General features: G+C 41.4%; 1 protein-coding gene across 2 annotated transcripts in view; it reads right to left on the bottom strand.

Moving 5' to 3' along the window:
- Positions 1-2,588: 2,588 nt before the first annotated feature.
- LOC141900651 (protein furry-like) overlaps positions 2,589-15,710 on the bottom strand; it is a 28,474-nt gene continuing 15,352 nt past the window's right edge. For both annotated transcript variants that reach the window (XM_074787631.1, XM_074787632.1), the window contains 31 exons: positions 15,333-15,637; positions 14,965-15,215; positions 14,729-14,863; positions 14,069-14,489; positions 13,504-13,818; positions 13,185-13,376; positions 12,538-12,911; positions 12,357-12,455; positions 11,485-11,755; positions 11,186-11,409; positions 10,923-11,033; positions 10,537-10,734; positions 10,135-10,302; positions 9,907-10,047; positions 9,359-9,533; positions 8,639-8,874; positions 8,406-8,477; positions 8,270-8,287; positions 7,305-7,398; positions 7,064-7,158; positions 6,827-6,964; positions 6,260-6,393; positions 5,973-6,186; positions 5,744-5,833; positions 5,240-5,305; positions 4,834-4,932; positions 3,900-3,977; positions 3,378-3,497; positions 3,001-3,191; positions 2,829-2,926; positions 2,589-2,749 (listed from right to left, as the gene is read on the bottom strand). In XM_074787631.1, the coding sequence (XP_074643732.1) occupies positions 2,589-2,749; positions 2,829-2,926; positions 3,001-3,191; positions 3,378-3,497; positions 3,900-3,977; positions 4,834-4,932; positions 5,240-5,305; positions 5,744-5,833; positions 5,973-6,186; positions 6,260-6,393; positions 6,827-6,964; positions 7,064-7,158; positions 7,305-7,398; positions 8,270-8,287; positions 8,406-8,477; positions 8,639-8,874; positions 9,359-9,533; positions 9,907-10,047; positions 10,135-10,302; positions 10,537-10,734; positions 10,923-11,033; positions 11,186-11,409; positions 11,485-11,755; positions 12,357-12,455; positions 12,538-12,911; positions 13,185-13,376; positions 13,504-13,818; positions 14,069-14,489; positions 14,729-14,863; positions 14,965-15,215; positions 15,333-15,637 (5,284 nt within the window). The remainder of the gene's footprint in view (positions 2,750-2,828; positions 2,927-3,000; positions 3,192-3,377; positions 3,498-3,899; positions 3,978-4,833; positions 4,933-5,239; positions 5,306-5,743; positions 5,834-5,972; positions 6,187-6,259; positions 6,394-6,826; positions 6,965-7,063; positions 7,159-7,304; positions 7,399-8,269; positions 8,288-8,405; positions 8,478-8,638; positions 8,875-9,358; positions 9,534-9,906; positions 10,048-10,134; positions 10,303-10,536; positions 10,735-10,922; positions 11,034-11,185; positions 11,410-11,484; positions 11,756-12,356; positions 12,456-12,537; positions 12,912-13,184; positions 13,377-13,503; positions 13,819-14,068; positions 14,490-14,728; positions 14,864-14,964; positions 15,216-15,332; positions 15,638-15,710) is intronic.

The raw sequence follows: 15,710 nt of genomic DNA, 5'->3' as shown, positions 1-15,710 counted from the left end.
ATACAGTTTATCATTCAATTCATGAATATACATGTGATTCCTTTATGATTTTGAATTTTTATATCTTTTATTACATATTTCACAACAATTAATATTATTTATTCGATCTGAAATATAATTTATGTTATCTTTTAATTTAGCGTATCTAATTTTACAAGAATCATAGAATTCTAACAACTGTTTTATAGTATAAATTGAAAAAGAAAATAAACCTGAAATCATAATAATTGATTTAATATTCTGTTGATTTTTATATATTAGATGTAATAAATTTAATACCTTACTATCACTCATCTTTATAGTTAAAATATATAAAATAAATTAAATTAAAAGATTCTGTCTTAATCCTCCAAATCATGTAAAATCATGAACTTTTTTATTGTTATTTTTTCTGTGGTTGTTTCCATTTAACTTCTTTAACTTTTTACTCAATTTTATATTTTCATTCATTAGATCTTTACTAATATTCTCATAGTAACAGAAAAGCGCAGCCAATATTAAACCTCCAGCAACTAAATAATGTTTAAAATCACTACTTCCAGTTGGAATGTTGAAATCATACATTTATTTAAAGATAAAAATTAATAAATTGATAAATATTTAATATTTTAGAAATATTAAACTTTTATATGTTTCAAATCAAATAACAATTAAACTTACTCCCTTAACAGTTATTCATTAACTAATTTCTCAATGCTTTAACTACTATACATTTGAAACATACAGCTTAATCTTTTTTCAATATATTCATTATTTTTTTCATATTCGATATGTTTAACTGTTTGGTAATGTTTTGATTTATGTGGTCTTAATTATTTACCTCCACAATAACAATACACTTTCTCATCAGGATTGAATTTTCTAAATTCATCATCTAAATTACATTGAACTGCAATATCTTTATATGAATTATCATTAACTGACTCACATTGAGTTCCAATATTTGATGAATTTTCATTATAGATAATTTGTTTATTATCAAAATTGAAATAATATAGTTGTCTTTTTTCAATTCTTAAGTTAATCAAATCATTGTAATCTTTAGAAAGTATTATATCACTTTTTCTTTCATTGAAAGGAGTTTTAAGAATATATATTATGTTTTCATCTAAAGTTCCTTTAAGATTTAAAACTGTATTGAATATTTTTGGATTTTTAACGCCATTATCAAAAGTATCAATTAGTTCAGTAATTAAATATGTTTTATTTGATGATATTTGATTAATCATAGTAATGTTATCAATTTTATAATGTCTTGCGGACACTAAATTTGTTGCTGAGATATAATTTTTAATGTTAAACTGTGAAAATAATTTATTGGTTTCATTGATTTCGATTTTGAATTTAGGTTCTTCTTCTTCTGTCTTCATTTTTATAACAAAACTTTTATTAAAACTCATTCAAATATAAATATTTACTGTTTTAAATATAAATTATTTCACTCACGCTTTACTCACACTTTTTATGTTGAAAATTGATTTTGTATTATTCGAAATCTATATTTCATCTTATTTTCTAGATTATTATGCTAACATTTTACTCTCACGTTTAAAATGTTTAAAATATGGAAATATTAGGAGTAAATAGGAATAAGTTGTTTCAGATTAAAGGTTGAGAGGGTGAGTTCATAAAAAATTAATTTATGAACTCGGTTACGGAGTATAACTGGACAGCACGACGATTGCCAGAGTTGACTTCAGTTAGTGTATGGAAATCCCGCTAACGATGAGCATAGCGGCAGCACCGTACGGTCGGGACACTGCTGTATATCCTCTATTCAGCATCAGGACCACTGAATCAGTATCAGTAATTACTAGGTTTGAACCCGGGCCACTCCTGTACATCTTCTATTCAGCATCAGGACCACTCTGAATCAGTATCAGTAATTACTGGATCGAACCCGGGAAACGGCCTCTATCCAGCATCAGGACCACGTCCACTCCGAACTAGTATCAGTAATTACTGGATTCGAACCCGAGACACCCCTGCACATCCTCTATTCAGCATCAGGACCACTCTGAATCAGTTATCAGTAATTACTTTTGTTAAGATATCAACATTTCACCGTACGGTGCTGCCTCTATGCTCATCGGTAGCGGGATTTTCATACACTAGCGTGAGTCAACTCTGGTAAGCTAGGGTTACGGAGTATAACTGGACAGCACGACGATTGCCAGAGTTGACTTCAGTTAGTGTATGAAAATCCCGCTAACGATGAGCATAGCGGCAGCACCGTACGGTCGTGACACCCCTGTCAATCCTCTATTCAGCATCAGGACAACTCTGGATCAGTATCAGTTATTATTGGAATCGAACCCGGGACACCCCTGTACATGGTTCATTCTAAAACTTTGCCATTGTCAATTCTGAGTTTGATAATTCAGCAAAGTTCCGATAGATGGCGAGCATGTCGTCACAGGCATATCTATGGGTTCGAACCCGGGACGCCCTGGTACATCCACTATACAGCATCAGGACCAGTCAGGAATCAGCATCACCCAGGGATTACTGGGTTCGAACCCTGGACACCCCTGAGACATAACTCAGAACAACACTGATTATAATTTGAATATAAATATTTTATTGATTTACAAACTGCTAGTTTCAGGATGAAGAACGATAACTTCTCGGTCAATTTTAGCCGTCTGTTCGAGATGTTTAATAGATGCCGATAGTTCAATATTCACATCCATAATACGTCTACAGACATCAGTGATTTCATGTTCAGGTCTCAGAATCACCAGTAAAACTAGAAATAAATAAATCATACATCGATGAACCAATCAGTAGCTGATCACAATGAACAGTTACTTGTGTTTGAGACTTACATGTTTTTTTCAGCGCGAGTTGTTGACAATAAATCCATAGTAATAAACCTAGATCATCCTCAGCACCGGCTCCAGCTACGGTTCCGATCCAAAATGATCTGGAAAATATCAATCAATTAACATCTCATAATCTCGCATTCAGTTGAGATATCACTGAATGAATGATATTTACCTGAAAGCTCTCATTATTTTCACAGCTCTGTTGATTTGTTGCGATTCGATCGATTCATAAATCATAGATTCCGCCTCTAATTTACATATAGAATCGATATGAATCGGGGAGCTCTGATTACTGTCACATTCCGATAAAACTCCACTGATCTCATAACGTAAGGCTTCTAATTCTTCAGACATATCGTTTAACTGTGAATAAATATACAGAGTTACACGTCTATACAATATGTGATCAATGTTTCAAAACTCAAATCGGTGAGCCCCAGTCCTAGCTCAGCCCCAGCCCTCAGTCAGCCCCAGTCCTAGCTCAGCCCCAGCCCTCAGTCAGCCCCAGTCCTAGCTCAGCCCCAGCCGTAGTGTATAAAGCGTACATACCTCGTCACAATCATTATTGTGTTTTGCCGACTCCAGAATTCCAACTATTTTATGATAATTCTCGTAGAGAAGCAACAGTTGAAAGTGTAATTTATACAAACATTTACACAATTCAATTTTCTGTAAAATAATTTAAAATATTCAAATATATGAAAGAGGACCCACATCCCCCCTCTCCTGTGGGTGCAAGGAACCACTCCTCCTAGGAGGGGGATGCATTTTACACGATGTCAGAAATGAAAGCTCAGATTAAAACAGTTTATTATTTAATACATGAATAAATTCATTATGTGAGTTGGTAAACAGATCACCATGGTAACTACTGGGGGTTATCAGATATAGGGGGTTATCATAGTAACTACCCAGGAGGAATACCGTTTATTAAATCTAGTGCAAACTTACGTTAAACTGTTTAGAGAGAGAGAGAGAGACAGCATGCAAATAGAAAATACATTTCATCATTCAAATTTCAAAACTATAACCGAATGAATTGTTGAGTAAGCGGTAACTATGACTACGAACCTGTTCATCTCCGCTGAAATCACTCAAACATTCTCCTAATGATTGTAATTTAATTGAAGATTTCATTCCATCTAAACACTGAAATACAATATCATCATCAATATCAGTATAACATAACAACCCCACCTCCAGCCTCCAGCCATATAACCCCCCTCCAGCCTCCAGCCTCCCTCCGTATAACAACCCCCTCCAGCCTCCAGCCATATAACAACCCCCTCCAGCCTCCAGCCTCCCTCCATATAACCCCCCTCCAGCCTCCAGCCATATAACAACCCCTCCAGCCTCCAGCCTCCCTCCGTATAACAACCCCCTCCAGCCTCCAGCCATATAACAACCCCACCTCTAGCCTCCAGCCTCCAGCCATATAACCCCCCTCCAGCCTCCAGCCATATAACAACCCCCTCCAGCCTCCAGCCATATAACAACCCCCTCCAGCCTCCAGCCTCCCTCCATATAACCCCCCCTCCAGCCTCCAGCCTCCCTCCATATAACAACCCCCTCCAGCCTCCAGCCATATAACAACCCCCTCCAGCCTCCAGCCTCCCTCCATATAACCCCCCTCCAGCCTCCAGCCATATAACAACCCCTCCAGCCTCCCTCCCTATAACAACCCCCTCCAGCCTCCAGCCATATAACAACCCCCTCCAGCCTCCAGCCTCCCTCCATATAACCCCCCTCCAGCCTCCAGCCTCCCTCCGTATAACAACCCCCTCCAGCCTCCAGCCTCCCTCCATATAACTCCCCTCCAGCCTCCAGCCTCCCTCCGTATAACAACCCCCTCCAGCCTCCAGCCTCCCTCCATATAACAACCCCCTCCAGCCTCCCTCCATATAACAACCCCCTCCAGCCTCCAGCCATATAACAACCCCCTCCAGCCTCCAGCCTCCCTCCATATAACAACCCCCTCCAGCCTCCAGCCTCTGAATCAACTTACTTCCATCGTGTGCTCTTTCTTCATCAAATACGTTTCATAACATTCACTCATTTCTAGGACGCAGAATTTATGCCGTTCTACAAGTTTACTGCCTCGTAACTGAAAACAACAAAATAACCATCATTGATTATTGATTACACTGTAATCAGTGATCACAGGCACCTGTAATCAGTGATCACAGACACCTGTAATCTGTGATCACAGACACCTGTAATCAGTGATCACAAGAGACCAGTAATCAGTGATCACGGACACCTGTAATCAGTGATCACGGGCACCTGTAATCAGTGATCACGGACACCTGTAATCAGAGATCCCGGACACCTGTAATCAGTGATCACGGACACCTGTAATCAGTGATCACAGACACCTGTAATCAGTGATCACAGAGACAAGGAATACGTACTACTTCAGTATCAGCATGAGCAAACGGACAATCAGCTTGAGCCGTTAGAATCTCTAACATAGTCAGTAACTAAAACACCGTCAAGGAAATTCACTAAATCTTATTCATGTGATCTACAATCATCAGGAGCTCATACCCACAATCATCAGGAGCTCAGACCCACAATCATCAGGAACTCAGACCCACAATCATCAGGATCCCAGGCACACAATCATCAGGATCCCAGGCACACAATCATCAGGAGCTCATACCCACAATCATCAGGAACTCAGACCCACAATCATCAGGATCCCAGGCACACAATCATCAGGATCCCAGGCACACAATCATCAGGAACTCAGACCCACAATCATCAGGACCCCAGGCACACAATCATCAGGATCCCAGGCACACAATCATCAGGAGCTCATACCCACAATCATCAGGAACTGAATCCTAAATGACTCGTTAAAATACTACTAGCCACATTTAATGATATAAATATCAATGTTCTAAAAGGATATGAAATTGTCCTGAAACTGTTTTCAGTTTTTCAGTTTTCGATAAATAATAACAAGATTCTCGGGTTAAACTACTCAATTTCCGTAACGTCTCCTGAAAATAGAAATATCAAAAATATGAATAAAATTTCAACAAATTTTACAATGAAATAAACAAGTTTAAGGCATCGCGACTGATCTAATAATGACTTACACTTAGTTAATTAATTCAACGCGAGTTTGACTGTAATTACCTTATAAAGTGTCGGAAATATCTGATAGGTTTTAGCGGCGTGGTGACCCTGAGCGTCTGCTAGTATATAGGTCACATGACTCCTCCAAACATCCTCGATCATATCCTTCTGTATCGTACAGAACGACGCCGACAACAATGAGAAACTCGGAGACGCGTTACTAGGGCTTAAATCAGTCACATCGATATCACTGCTTACACTGTGTAAACTGTGTCTGTAAATACACAACACATTCATATATCATACTGATATAGAGGGGGGAGAGGGGGAGGAGAGGGAGTACTTACGTTGACACTGACAGCGGACTGGATCGATGTCTGCGACGGTCTATGAATGAATTATCTAATACAATTGAATTATTAGATGGTAATTCCTGATGTACACGTATCACATCATCAATAGGAGACTCAACACTGGCTACCTGTAATTATACAGAAAGTGTATTCAGTCAATCAGTCGAGTACTAACAGAACATTCCCCTCCCCAGACAACCCCCTCCCCAGACAGACCCCCTCCCCAGACAACCCCCCTCCCCAGACAGACCCCCTCCCCAGACAACCCCCCTCCCCAGACAACCCCCTCCCCAGACAGACCCCCTCTCCAGACAGACCCCTCCCCAGACAGACCCCCTTCCGGACAACCCCCCTCCCCAGACACCCCCATCCTCAGACAACCCCCCTCCCCAGACAGACCCCCTTCTCAGACAACCCCCCTCCCCAGACAACCCCCCCCCCCTCCCCAGACAGAACCCCCTCCCCCAGACAAAACCGCCTCCCCAGACAGACCTCCAGCCCATTCCCTCCCCCAGACAAAACCGCCTCCCCAGACAGACCCCCGGCCCATCCGCTGTTTACCTCATCATCTGAAGACTCCTCTCTAACACTACTCTGTGTACTACGGGTTTCTGTTTTATCCAATTCAATACAAATTCCTTCTAAATCACTTTCACTGTGATGTTTCAAACCGTAGTTGAATTTATCCGTTCCTTCGCACTAAAAATACAGATCACAATAATCACAATGAGATCTCTGTGAGTCTGCCGAGACAGCAGCAGCAGCAGCAGCAGAGAGAGAGTAGGGCGATATACATACCTCAGGGTCATCGAGTTCAATGTCTAAAAAGTCGAAATCTTTAAAAACACCAAACTGTTGTTCATGAGTGGTACTTCCATCATCATGTTTATCTTCTATAAACATATAACAACAGTGAATCATTGTTTGAAGGAGAAAGGGAGAGAGGGGAGAGGGAGAGAGGAGGGAGAGGGAGAGAGGAGGGAGAGAGGAGGGAGAGGGAGAGGAGAGAGGAGAGAGGAGAGAGATGTCTAGTACAAACCTGTTGGTTTAACATCAATCAAAGAACTATCTTCACTTCCAGAACACATACTCGGTTGTCTCTCAATAGTATCACTGGACTGACTGAATATAACCTGTAATACATCAAACAGTATAGGTGAACATCCTCCGCCGAGATCCACATTCCTCGAGAACTGCGAGATCCACGTTCCTCGAGAACTGCGAGATCCACGTTCCTCGGGAGCTGTGAGATCCACGTTCCTCGGGAACTGCGAGATCCACGTTCCTCGAGAACTGTGAGATCCACGTTCCTCGGGAACTGCGAGATCCACGTTCCTCGGGAACTGCGAGATCCACGTTCCTCGGGAACTGCGAGATCCACGTTCCTCGAGAACTGTGAGATCCACTGTGTGGGAGGCACGTGTTATGTGACACGCTGGATCCGTCTGTCACTGATAGTGGCCGCCACTAGTCGACATAATCAGTCAAATAAATTAATTCCCACTCATGATTTAAGTAATTTCAAATCAAATCAATGAATTAACGATAAATATAAATATGAGGATGTGACTTGGATACTGGATACTGTGTGCTGTTTGATTAATCATGCCTCTCAATTAGGTGGGTGCCCCTCGACCCTGGTGGGGGCCTCTCAATTAGGTGGGTGCCCCTCGACCCTGGTGGGGGCCTCTCAATTAGGTGGGTGCCCCTCGACCCTGGTGGGGGCCTCTCAATTAGGTGGGCGCCCCTCGACCCTGGTGGGGGTCTCTCAACCGGGTGAGCGCCTCTCAACCCAGTGGGCGCCACATGACCCAGTGGGCGCCACATGCCACGGTGGGCGCCTCTCAACCCGTAGGGCGCCACCACATGACCCGGTGGGTGTGGGTGTTTTATAAGCCGGTTCAAGGTTTGGAATTATTTAGAATAAATACAGGTTTTTGAGATGAAGGATTTTTGATGATGATATAAAACAAAGCTCCAGCACCGAGAACCGATATAGATTACCTTATGGATAACGGTATCCTAGCAACGCAGCAATTAGAGAAACATACATTACATCACTGACTGTACACACACACACATACACAGCAGACGATAGGATTATTGATTTATTCAACAGTGATAAAGAGGTTTTACTTACCGAGGGACTCTTAGGTAAAACTCGCTGACCGTAACTAGTCAATAGATTCACTAATCGCTCCCTAGTTCGACCCTAGAATATAAACAGATATCGTAATAAGGAATGATCCTGGTCTGCCGACGCTCAAGGGGAGGAGGGGGGTGATGACCCCTCGAGGGGGAGAGGGTGATGACCCCTCGAGGGGGAGGGGGTGATGACCCCTCGAGGGGGAGGGGGTGATGTGAATATATTACCTGAGATAAGAAAGGACGTTTCCAGCCTGTTAATGAACCTCCTCTTTCATTATTGTTATGAGTTTGTGGAATTTTACACTCATTTTCGGCGTCTGTTTCTAATTCGTCAGTTATTGAACGTTCCTCCTCGGAACTTACAACTGTTTCTTCTGTCGATGAATTATCGTTCGATTCAAAAACTTTCTTCCCGATTATCGGTAGTTTAGATAAATCATAAGAGAAATCCAACGTGCGACCTACAAAATAAATAAAATAATGGGGCTGATTTCCCGGGGGCCCAGCAACAGTGGGTCATCATCATGGAGCTGATTTCCCGGGGGTCTGAGCAACAGTGGGTCATCATCATGGGGCTGATTTCCCGGGGGCCCAGCAACAGTGGGTCATCATCATGGGTCTGATTTCCCGGGGGGCCCAGCAACAGTAGGTGATCATCATGGACCTGATTTCTCGGGGGGCCCAGCAACAGTGGGTCATCATCATGGAGCTGATTTCTCGGGGGGCCCAGCAACAGTGGGTCATCATCATGGAGCTGATTTCTCGGGGGGCCCAGCAACAGTGGGTCATCATCATGGAGCTGATTTCCGATCCGATCGTGAAACTAAACCAGACAGGTTACTGACTAGTGGCATGCGATGATCAGAGGCTATCCACTTTGTGTCAAGCATGCAGTTTACAATTACTATTTCATAACAAATTCACCGGATATAAAATAGAACTGACCTGGAAGTTCTTTTTTAAAAGTGACTTCGGCCTCGGCGAATGATGTATGAGTTGAAGGTGCCGATAGATCTGAACTGTTACTGATGTGAATATTAGGAGCTGCTACGAGTGTAGATGACCTCATTACTATCAGTTTTAATATCTTTAACGCTTCCTTCCAATGAGGTCTGTGTTTCTATAACAAAATAGATTCATGTCGTGAAGCTAAGAATGAAACCAAATGAAACAACTACAGAACAAAACTTATTTATGATTTAAATCAATGAATTCAGTCCTCTCACTAGTGACACCGGTGGGTCGATCCAGGGGCTCCATGAATTTGAGGGTCAAAATCTATTTATCTAACAGAGATCGTGAAACCCTGAACACAGGTCGTCTCTTAGAAATTGCATGTATTTCTTGTCCTTCCTATTGCTAATAGCCTGCCTTCAAATTCTCCAACTGGATTCTCCCCCGGAGACCGATACCGCAGGAAAACATCGATCACGTATTTCAAATCATTTATTTTAAATATAATAATCGTAGAATATTTTAATGAAGAATGAAACCTTGATGAAGTTAGAGACGACGGTCAGTAGCTGTTTGCTGATTGATTGCATCGGTGCAGCTGTTATATCTATATAGTGTACCATACAATGTATTACGTGTAATACTGCAACCTGTAAACTGGACGGACCCTGATCGACTAACTGTAATAATAAATAAATAAACAATCATCATTACATCTATTACCATTGGAGTTAGTTAATCCTGGAATTAGTTAATCCTGGATTTACCTCTAGTAAATACGAGAGTAAGTGAATTCCGGCGTCGGAGTAAAAGTCTAATAAATACTTGACGACGCATTTCGTCCACTGAACGCAGTCTTTAGCGAACGTGCCTCGGCTGTACAGAGTCATTACTGTTGCTAGGTTATCTAACGTTTTCGATTGTTCCATACAGATCTTTAAAAACAAAAATTGGCACCTATTACATTGAATTAGCTACTGGTTCCAGCGAGAGAGAGGGAGGGGAGAGAGAGAGAGAGAGAGAGAGAGGGAGGGAGGGAGGGAGGGAGGGAGGGAGGGAGGGAGGGAGGGAGGGAGGGAGGGAGGGAGGGAGAGAGAGAGAGAGAGAGAGAGAGAGAGAGAGAGAGAGAGAGAGAGAGAGAGAGAGAGAGAGGTGTTAGTGCTGTTTACCTGTGAGATATGTTCAGCAGCCTCTGTACACATCTGATTCGGTTCCTCATAATTAATGACCATAAATGGAAGTAACGCGATTACGTTCATCGGGAACCCGATTCTCTGAGTCGGATCCACAACCGGTGCTTCAATACACAGAGTTAGTTTAGACAGTAGACAGTATGTCTGTTCAGCTGTCACTGTCGATGTACATCCCTGAAATATCAATACAACCCATAGCAGTCTGGACTTACATCAAACATGGCCTCAAATCATAAAACTCAAGGTGTTAGAAGGTTAAAGAATCGAAATGAGACCGGTATTAAATCTAAGCCATGACTATAAATCAGGACCTCTCAAGAACAATCAGTGATATATTTTAATAGTAGTGAATGTTTAGTTACCTTTAGAAGAAGAGCCTGAACTCCGGGAAAGTTGTGCCAGTTCATCTGCTGCAGTATTTTATCCAGTTTTTCCCTCACTTCAGGTCGGTCGGCTTGTAAGTGCTTTAGAATCTAAACACATCATTTACGATTGTAGTTTGAAATGATCTACGTAGAAACGACCCTTTAAAACGCTATGTAGAGGTCATTATTAACCCTGCCCTCCTACGATCGATTTCATTCATGAATCTTTATAAATACTCAATTAAAGAAATCTATTTTACCTTTTTCAGTAATCGTATTGCTAACAGAAACTCATATTCATAATCGGATTCTAGTAGACAGACGGCGAGGCAGAACATCTGAGTGAGGATTGTCACTCGATCCTCTTGTGTTGTGTGTTCCGGAAGATTCTTTAATGATTGCGCGCTATGTGACCTCGTCATGAGGAGGCTGTTTGATTTATGAGACGTATCGACCTCCGTACCCGACCTCTGACGCGGTGAATCTACAAACGATCGATCAATTACAGTTTCACCCCTAACAGTTCTCACTCCTCACAAATTCAAATCTAAAAACTTACAACGTTCAGTATTCTTGTTGTCAGTAATTGCGGTAACGGTTGCTCGGCGACAGTGATGTAACGTATAACTAGTAGAGCGTTGATGAAGATGGTACGATACCGGCGGATGACGTAGCGCCACGGTGGCGCTCTTTTTCATTTCTACTCTCGGTTCTTTACTCAGATTCGGAGTCGACATGAAGAGCTCTTTAGCGAAATCGACCGGACGGAAATCACTGTCTAATAAATCAACAGCTGCTTCTAATGTTAACATTATCTCCGTTACATAACCCTGAAAATATAAACCACATAATCTCCGTTACATAACCCTGAAAATATATACCACATAATCTCTGTTACATAACCCTGAAAATATAAACCACATAATCTCCGTTACATAACCCTGAAAATATATTTTCATCGCTACAATACCCTGACAGGTGGGAGGTTATAAACCCTGACAGGTGGGAGGTTATAAACCCTGACAGGTAGGAGGTTCTAAACCCTGACAAGTGGGAGGTTCTAAACCCTGACAGGTGGGAGGTTCTAAACCCTGACAGGTAGGAGGTTCTAAACCCTGACAGGTGGGAGGTTCTAAACCCTGACAGGTAGGAGGTTATAAACCCTGACAGGTAGGAGGTTCTAAACCCTGACAGGTGGGAGGTTCTAAACCCTGACAGGTAGGAGGTTCTAAACCCTGACAGGTGGGAGGTTCTAAACCCTGACAGGTAGGAGGTTCTAAACCCTGACAGGTGGGAGGTTCTAAACCCTGACAGGTAGGAGGTTATAAACCCTGACAGGTAGGAGGTTCTAAACCCTGACAGGTGGGAGGTTCTAAACCCTGACAAGTGGGAGGTTCTAAATCCTGACAAGTGGGAGGGTCCGCCACTAACCTGCATATCTTCACCCTGTTCAGCTACTGTCTCTACTAATCTCGACAATATATCAGTCAACATACGAGTTGTGAGTGGTATCTTTAACGAGCGGAATATCTGAAATATCAAACCCAAAATATCAACCCGAAATATCACACAAAATCTGATATTGAAATATCAACATGATAGCAGTGTATACCTGGAATGATCTACCGGCGTAGTGTCTAGAGGAACACGACAGAGCGAGATTTAGAGCGATCTGACCCCATCTCTGTTCTATATGACTAACAGGTAACGCGTTGTGGAATATCTGTACGACCGATTTGAGGAAACGTTCCACCTGAGCCGCGCTGGGGATACTTAATACTTTAGACGTGATATCTTCGTAGCTCCATAACGGATGATTCTTACGCATAACGAGGAATTCGATCATAGCTTGAGCGATTTCCGACGTGTCGAGGGTTTCCACGTCGATTACACGAGATGTTGATGTATTATCAGGTGTGATTGTTGAGTTACTGTTTACGCTGAATGTTGATTGACCGATTCCTGTTAAACTATTCAAACTTTCTCCTGTTAAATAAACACAGTATAAACCCCTAGTTCAACAGTCATTGGTTCAAATTCAGGTTTGTCAAAATTTGATTAACCATCCAATACAACACTATTCTAACAAAACAAAATTCTAATTGTCACTATATCAGTTATCAATGATCAGAAAAAACTGCCACAGGACTCCCTCCCCCTCACCTCCCCCTCACCTCCCCCTCCCCCTCAGGTTGTGTATTCAATCAAATAAAATCTCATGATTAAAATAAAAAGATTATTAAGAGAATATAATGTTACCTTGATTGATGAAGTTATATTCTCTGTAAGAATGTTGAGGTACCGTTAAACAGAACATGTCTCTAACGGGTCGATTGTTGAGGATCGTCTTAGCGACGCTATGTCGATCGTTGTGCGACGATAGAATTATAAATAAATTCAGTAATAATTTCTTACAATTTTCATGAACTAAAGCGCGAGGGTGATCCAAACCTACAAATATAAATATACACAGTTGTAATGATGTAGTAATCAATTTTGAAACGAGGAGCGAATGTTTGAGGAACATACTGAGGAATGTTGAAACGAGGAGCGAATGTTTGAGGATCTTACAACTTACCGAGGAATATAATATGTAGAATCAATGGTAAATTAGTCGCCCAATCAATATCAACATCCATAACTAAATCAGTCAATAACATGACAGCCATATTACATCTATGAAACCCGGGACCTGATGTCGATTCACTGAGAAAATCCAACATAGGAGCGTAATATCCGCCGTAAGCTGGCATCGGTAGAGGGTACGGGATAGTCTCCTGTACCTGCTGCTGCTGTTGCTGCTGCTGCTGCTGCTGCTGTTGTTGCTGCTGCTTTTCAGATGCTTTACGTAAAGTGGCAAAATTATCATCATCCCCACAACCACCGGGCACTACTGAAATAAAAACATTATTTAATTCATTCAGATACACAACCACCGGGCACTACTGAAATAAAAACATTATTTAATTCATTCAGATACACAACCACCGGGCACTACTGAAATAAAAACATTATTTAATTCATTCAGATACACAACCACCGGGCACTACTGAAATAAAAACATTATTTAATTCATTCAGATACACAACCACCGGGCACTACTGAAATAAAAACATTATTTAATCCACATTTGTTTTTTGTACCTTCGAGACGTAATTGTTCAGCAGTAGCACCAATAGGTGGCAGTCTTTCCTCAGCTCGTGACCCGGCCGTACTCGTAGTACTGCAAGTACTCGTAACACTACGCAATGAAGCCGTAGAATTCGTACTCATTGCCGCGGCAACAGCAGCGTCTTTCTGTAAATCATCGGACGTTCCGTAACGTTTAGTCGGTAAGAATCCTCGCTGTAGAGTTCCGTCGTCACCGGACGCCATCGCCGCGTCCGTCTCTGCGGGTATCACGTGACCGAGAGGTTTTTTAATGGCGGTCAAACGATAAAATGGCGGAGTATGAGTTCGTTCGATGTTAAAATGTAACGGTTCAACTGTTTGTAGTTCGATCATCATATCATCGATTAAACGCTCCGGCTTCGCTCGACCCAAATAAACTATCACTCTCTTAGACTAGAACAGAAAATCTGTTAATCACTGTCAAACTTAAGCGGTTAATTGTCACAATTCTGAACTCATTTCTATTTATGAGTTAACTAAGTGTATATATAAGTTGTCATTGTGATAAGTCATTGACACAATGATCGTGATCATGACTGTATATAACACACAGGGAGTTCTGCATTGTGTAGAGGAATATCAGAAATATTTGAATGAACTCCTATATTTAGTTTAGGGGTGATTTTACTCACGTAAGGCAGTAACTCTTGTGGCGCCATTCCAGTTATAATTATCAAATAACGAATGATTACTTTAAGGTTATTCGGCCAACAAGCCACTAGCGCCGACCAAATAATCTCTAATTCTTTAGCGTGATCATCACCTGACTGTAAATATTATATAAACAGCTAGACACAGTTCCACAGTTCCACAATTCCACAGTTCCACTGAGTCATAGTTTTAAGTAAATTCAGAAAAGTATACGTACTTTAACAGTGATATAAAATAGATTATTAAGAACCATTTCTGTAGCTTGCATCGAGCCCCAACCTTCTCCGATTAACGGTGGTTTCATAAAATCTACTTGTGTATCGTGGAATTTATTGAGGAAGTTTGATAAAGGTTCTGCAGCTGGTAGATGTGAATCTATTAACTCTAGATTATACAACCACGGCAGTAGATACTGTAGAGATAGCTGACGTATCGGGAATCGAGCAGTTTCAAATCTTTGAGTAATCTCTGAAAATATCACGATATCACTATAAAATTATCACATACACACAATATCACATACACAGTATCAAAATATCAAATACACACAATATCAGAATTGTGATGATTGTTTTGATAATTTACCTGAGAACATTGGCATTGTAAGTTCAGGGTGCAGTTTAGCGAGTTGTTGAGATAATTCAATCTGATTGAAAGTATAGGTGGCGCTCAATAAAACATCGATTGGATCGTCTCTACGAGCAGACGTAGAATCATTGTCGTCATCGTTATCGTCCGCTGTAGGATCGGTTACCACGGCGTCGTCGAGGAAAAACCGTCTGTCCAATAGTTGTAAGAGGAGAAATGCAGTTTCTTGTATTTGAACACGAGGGCATCCGGTGTTCAATAGAGTAACATTCAACATAGCTACGTGATCACACGGGTATTCCCTGAAATATACAAACATAGCTACACGATCACACGGGTATTCCCTGAAATATACAAACATAGCTACGCGATCAC

Source organism: Tubulanus polymorphus, chromosome 2 (assembly GCF_964204645.1).
Source record: "Tubulanus polymorphus chromosome 2, tnTubPoly1.2, whole genome shotgun sequence".
In the NCBI taxonomy this organism is placed as follows: domain Eukaryota; kingdom Metazoa; phylum Nemertea; class Palaeonemertea; order Tubulaniformes; family Tubulanidae; genus Tubulanus; species Tubulanus polymorphus.
Note: the sequence above shows the minus strand (reverse complement) of the source record. Positions and strands in the feature narration are given on the sequence as shown.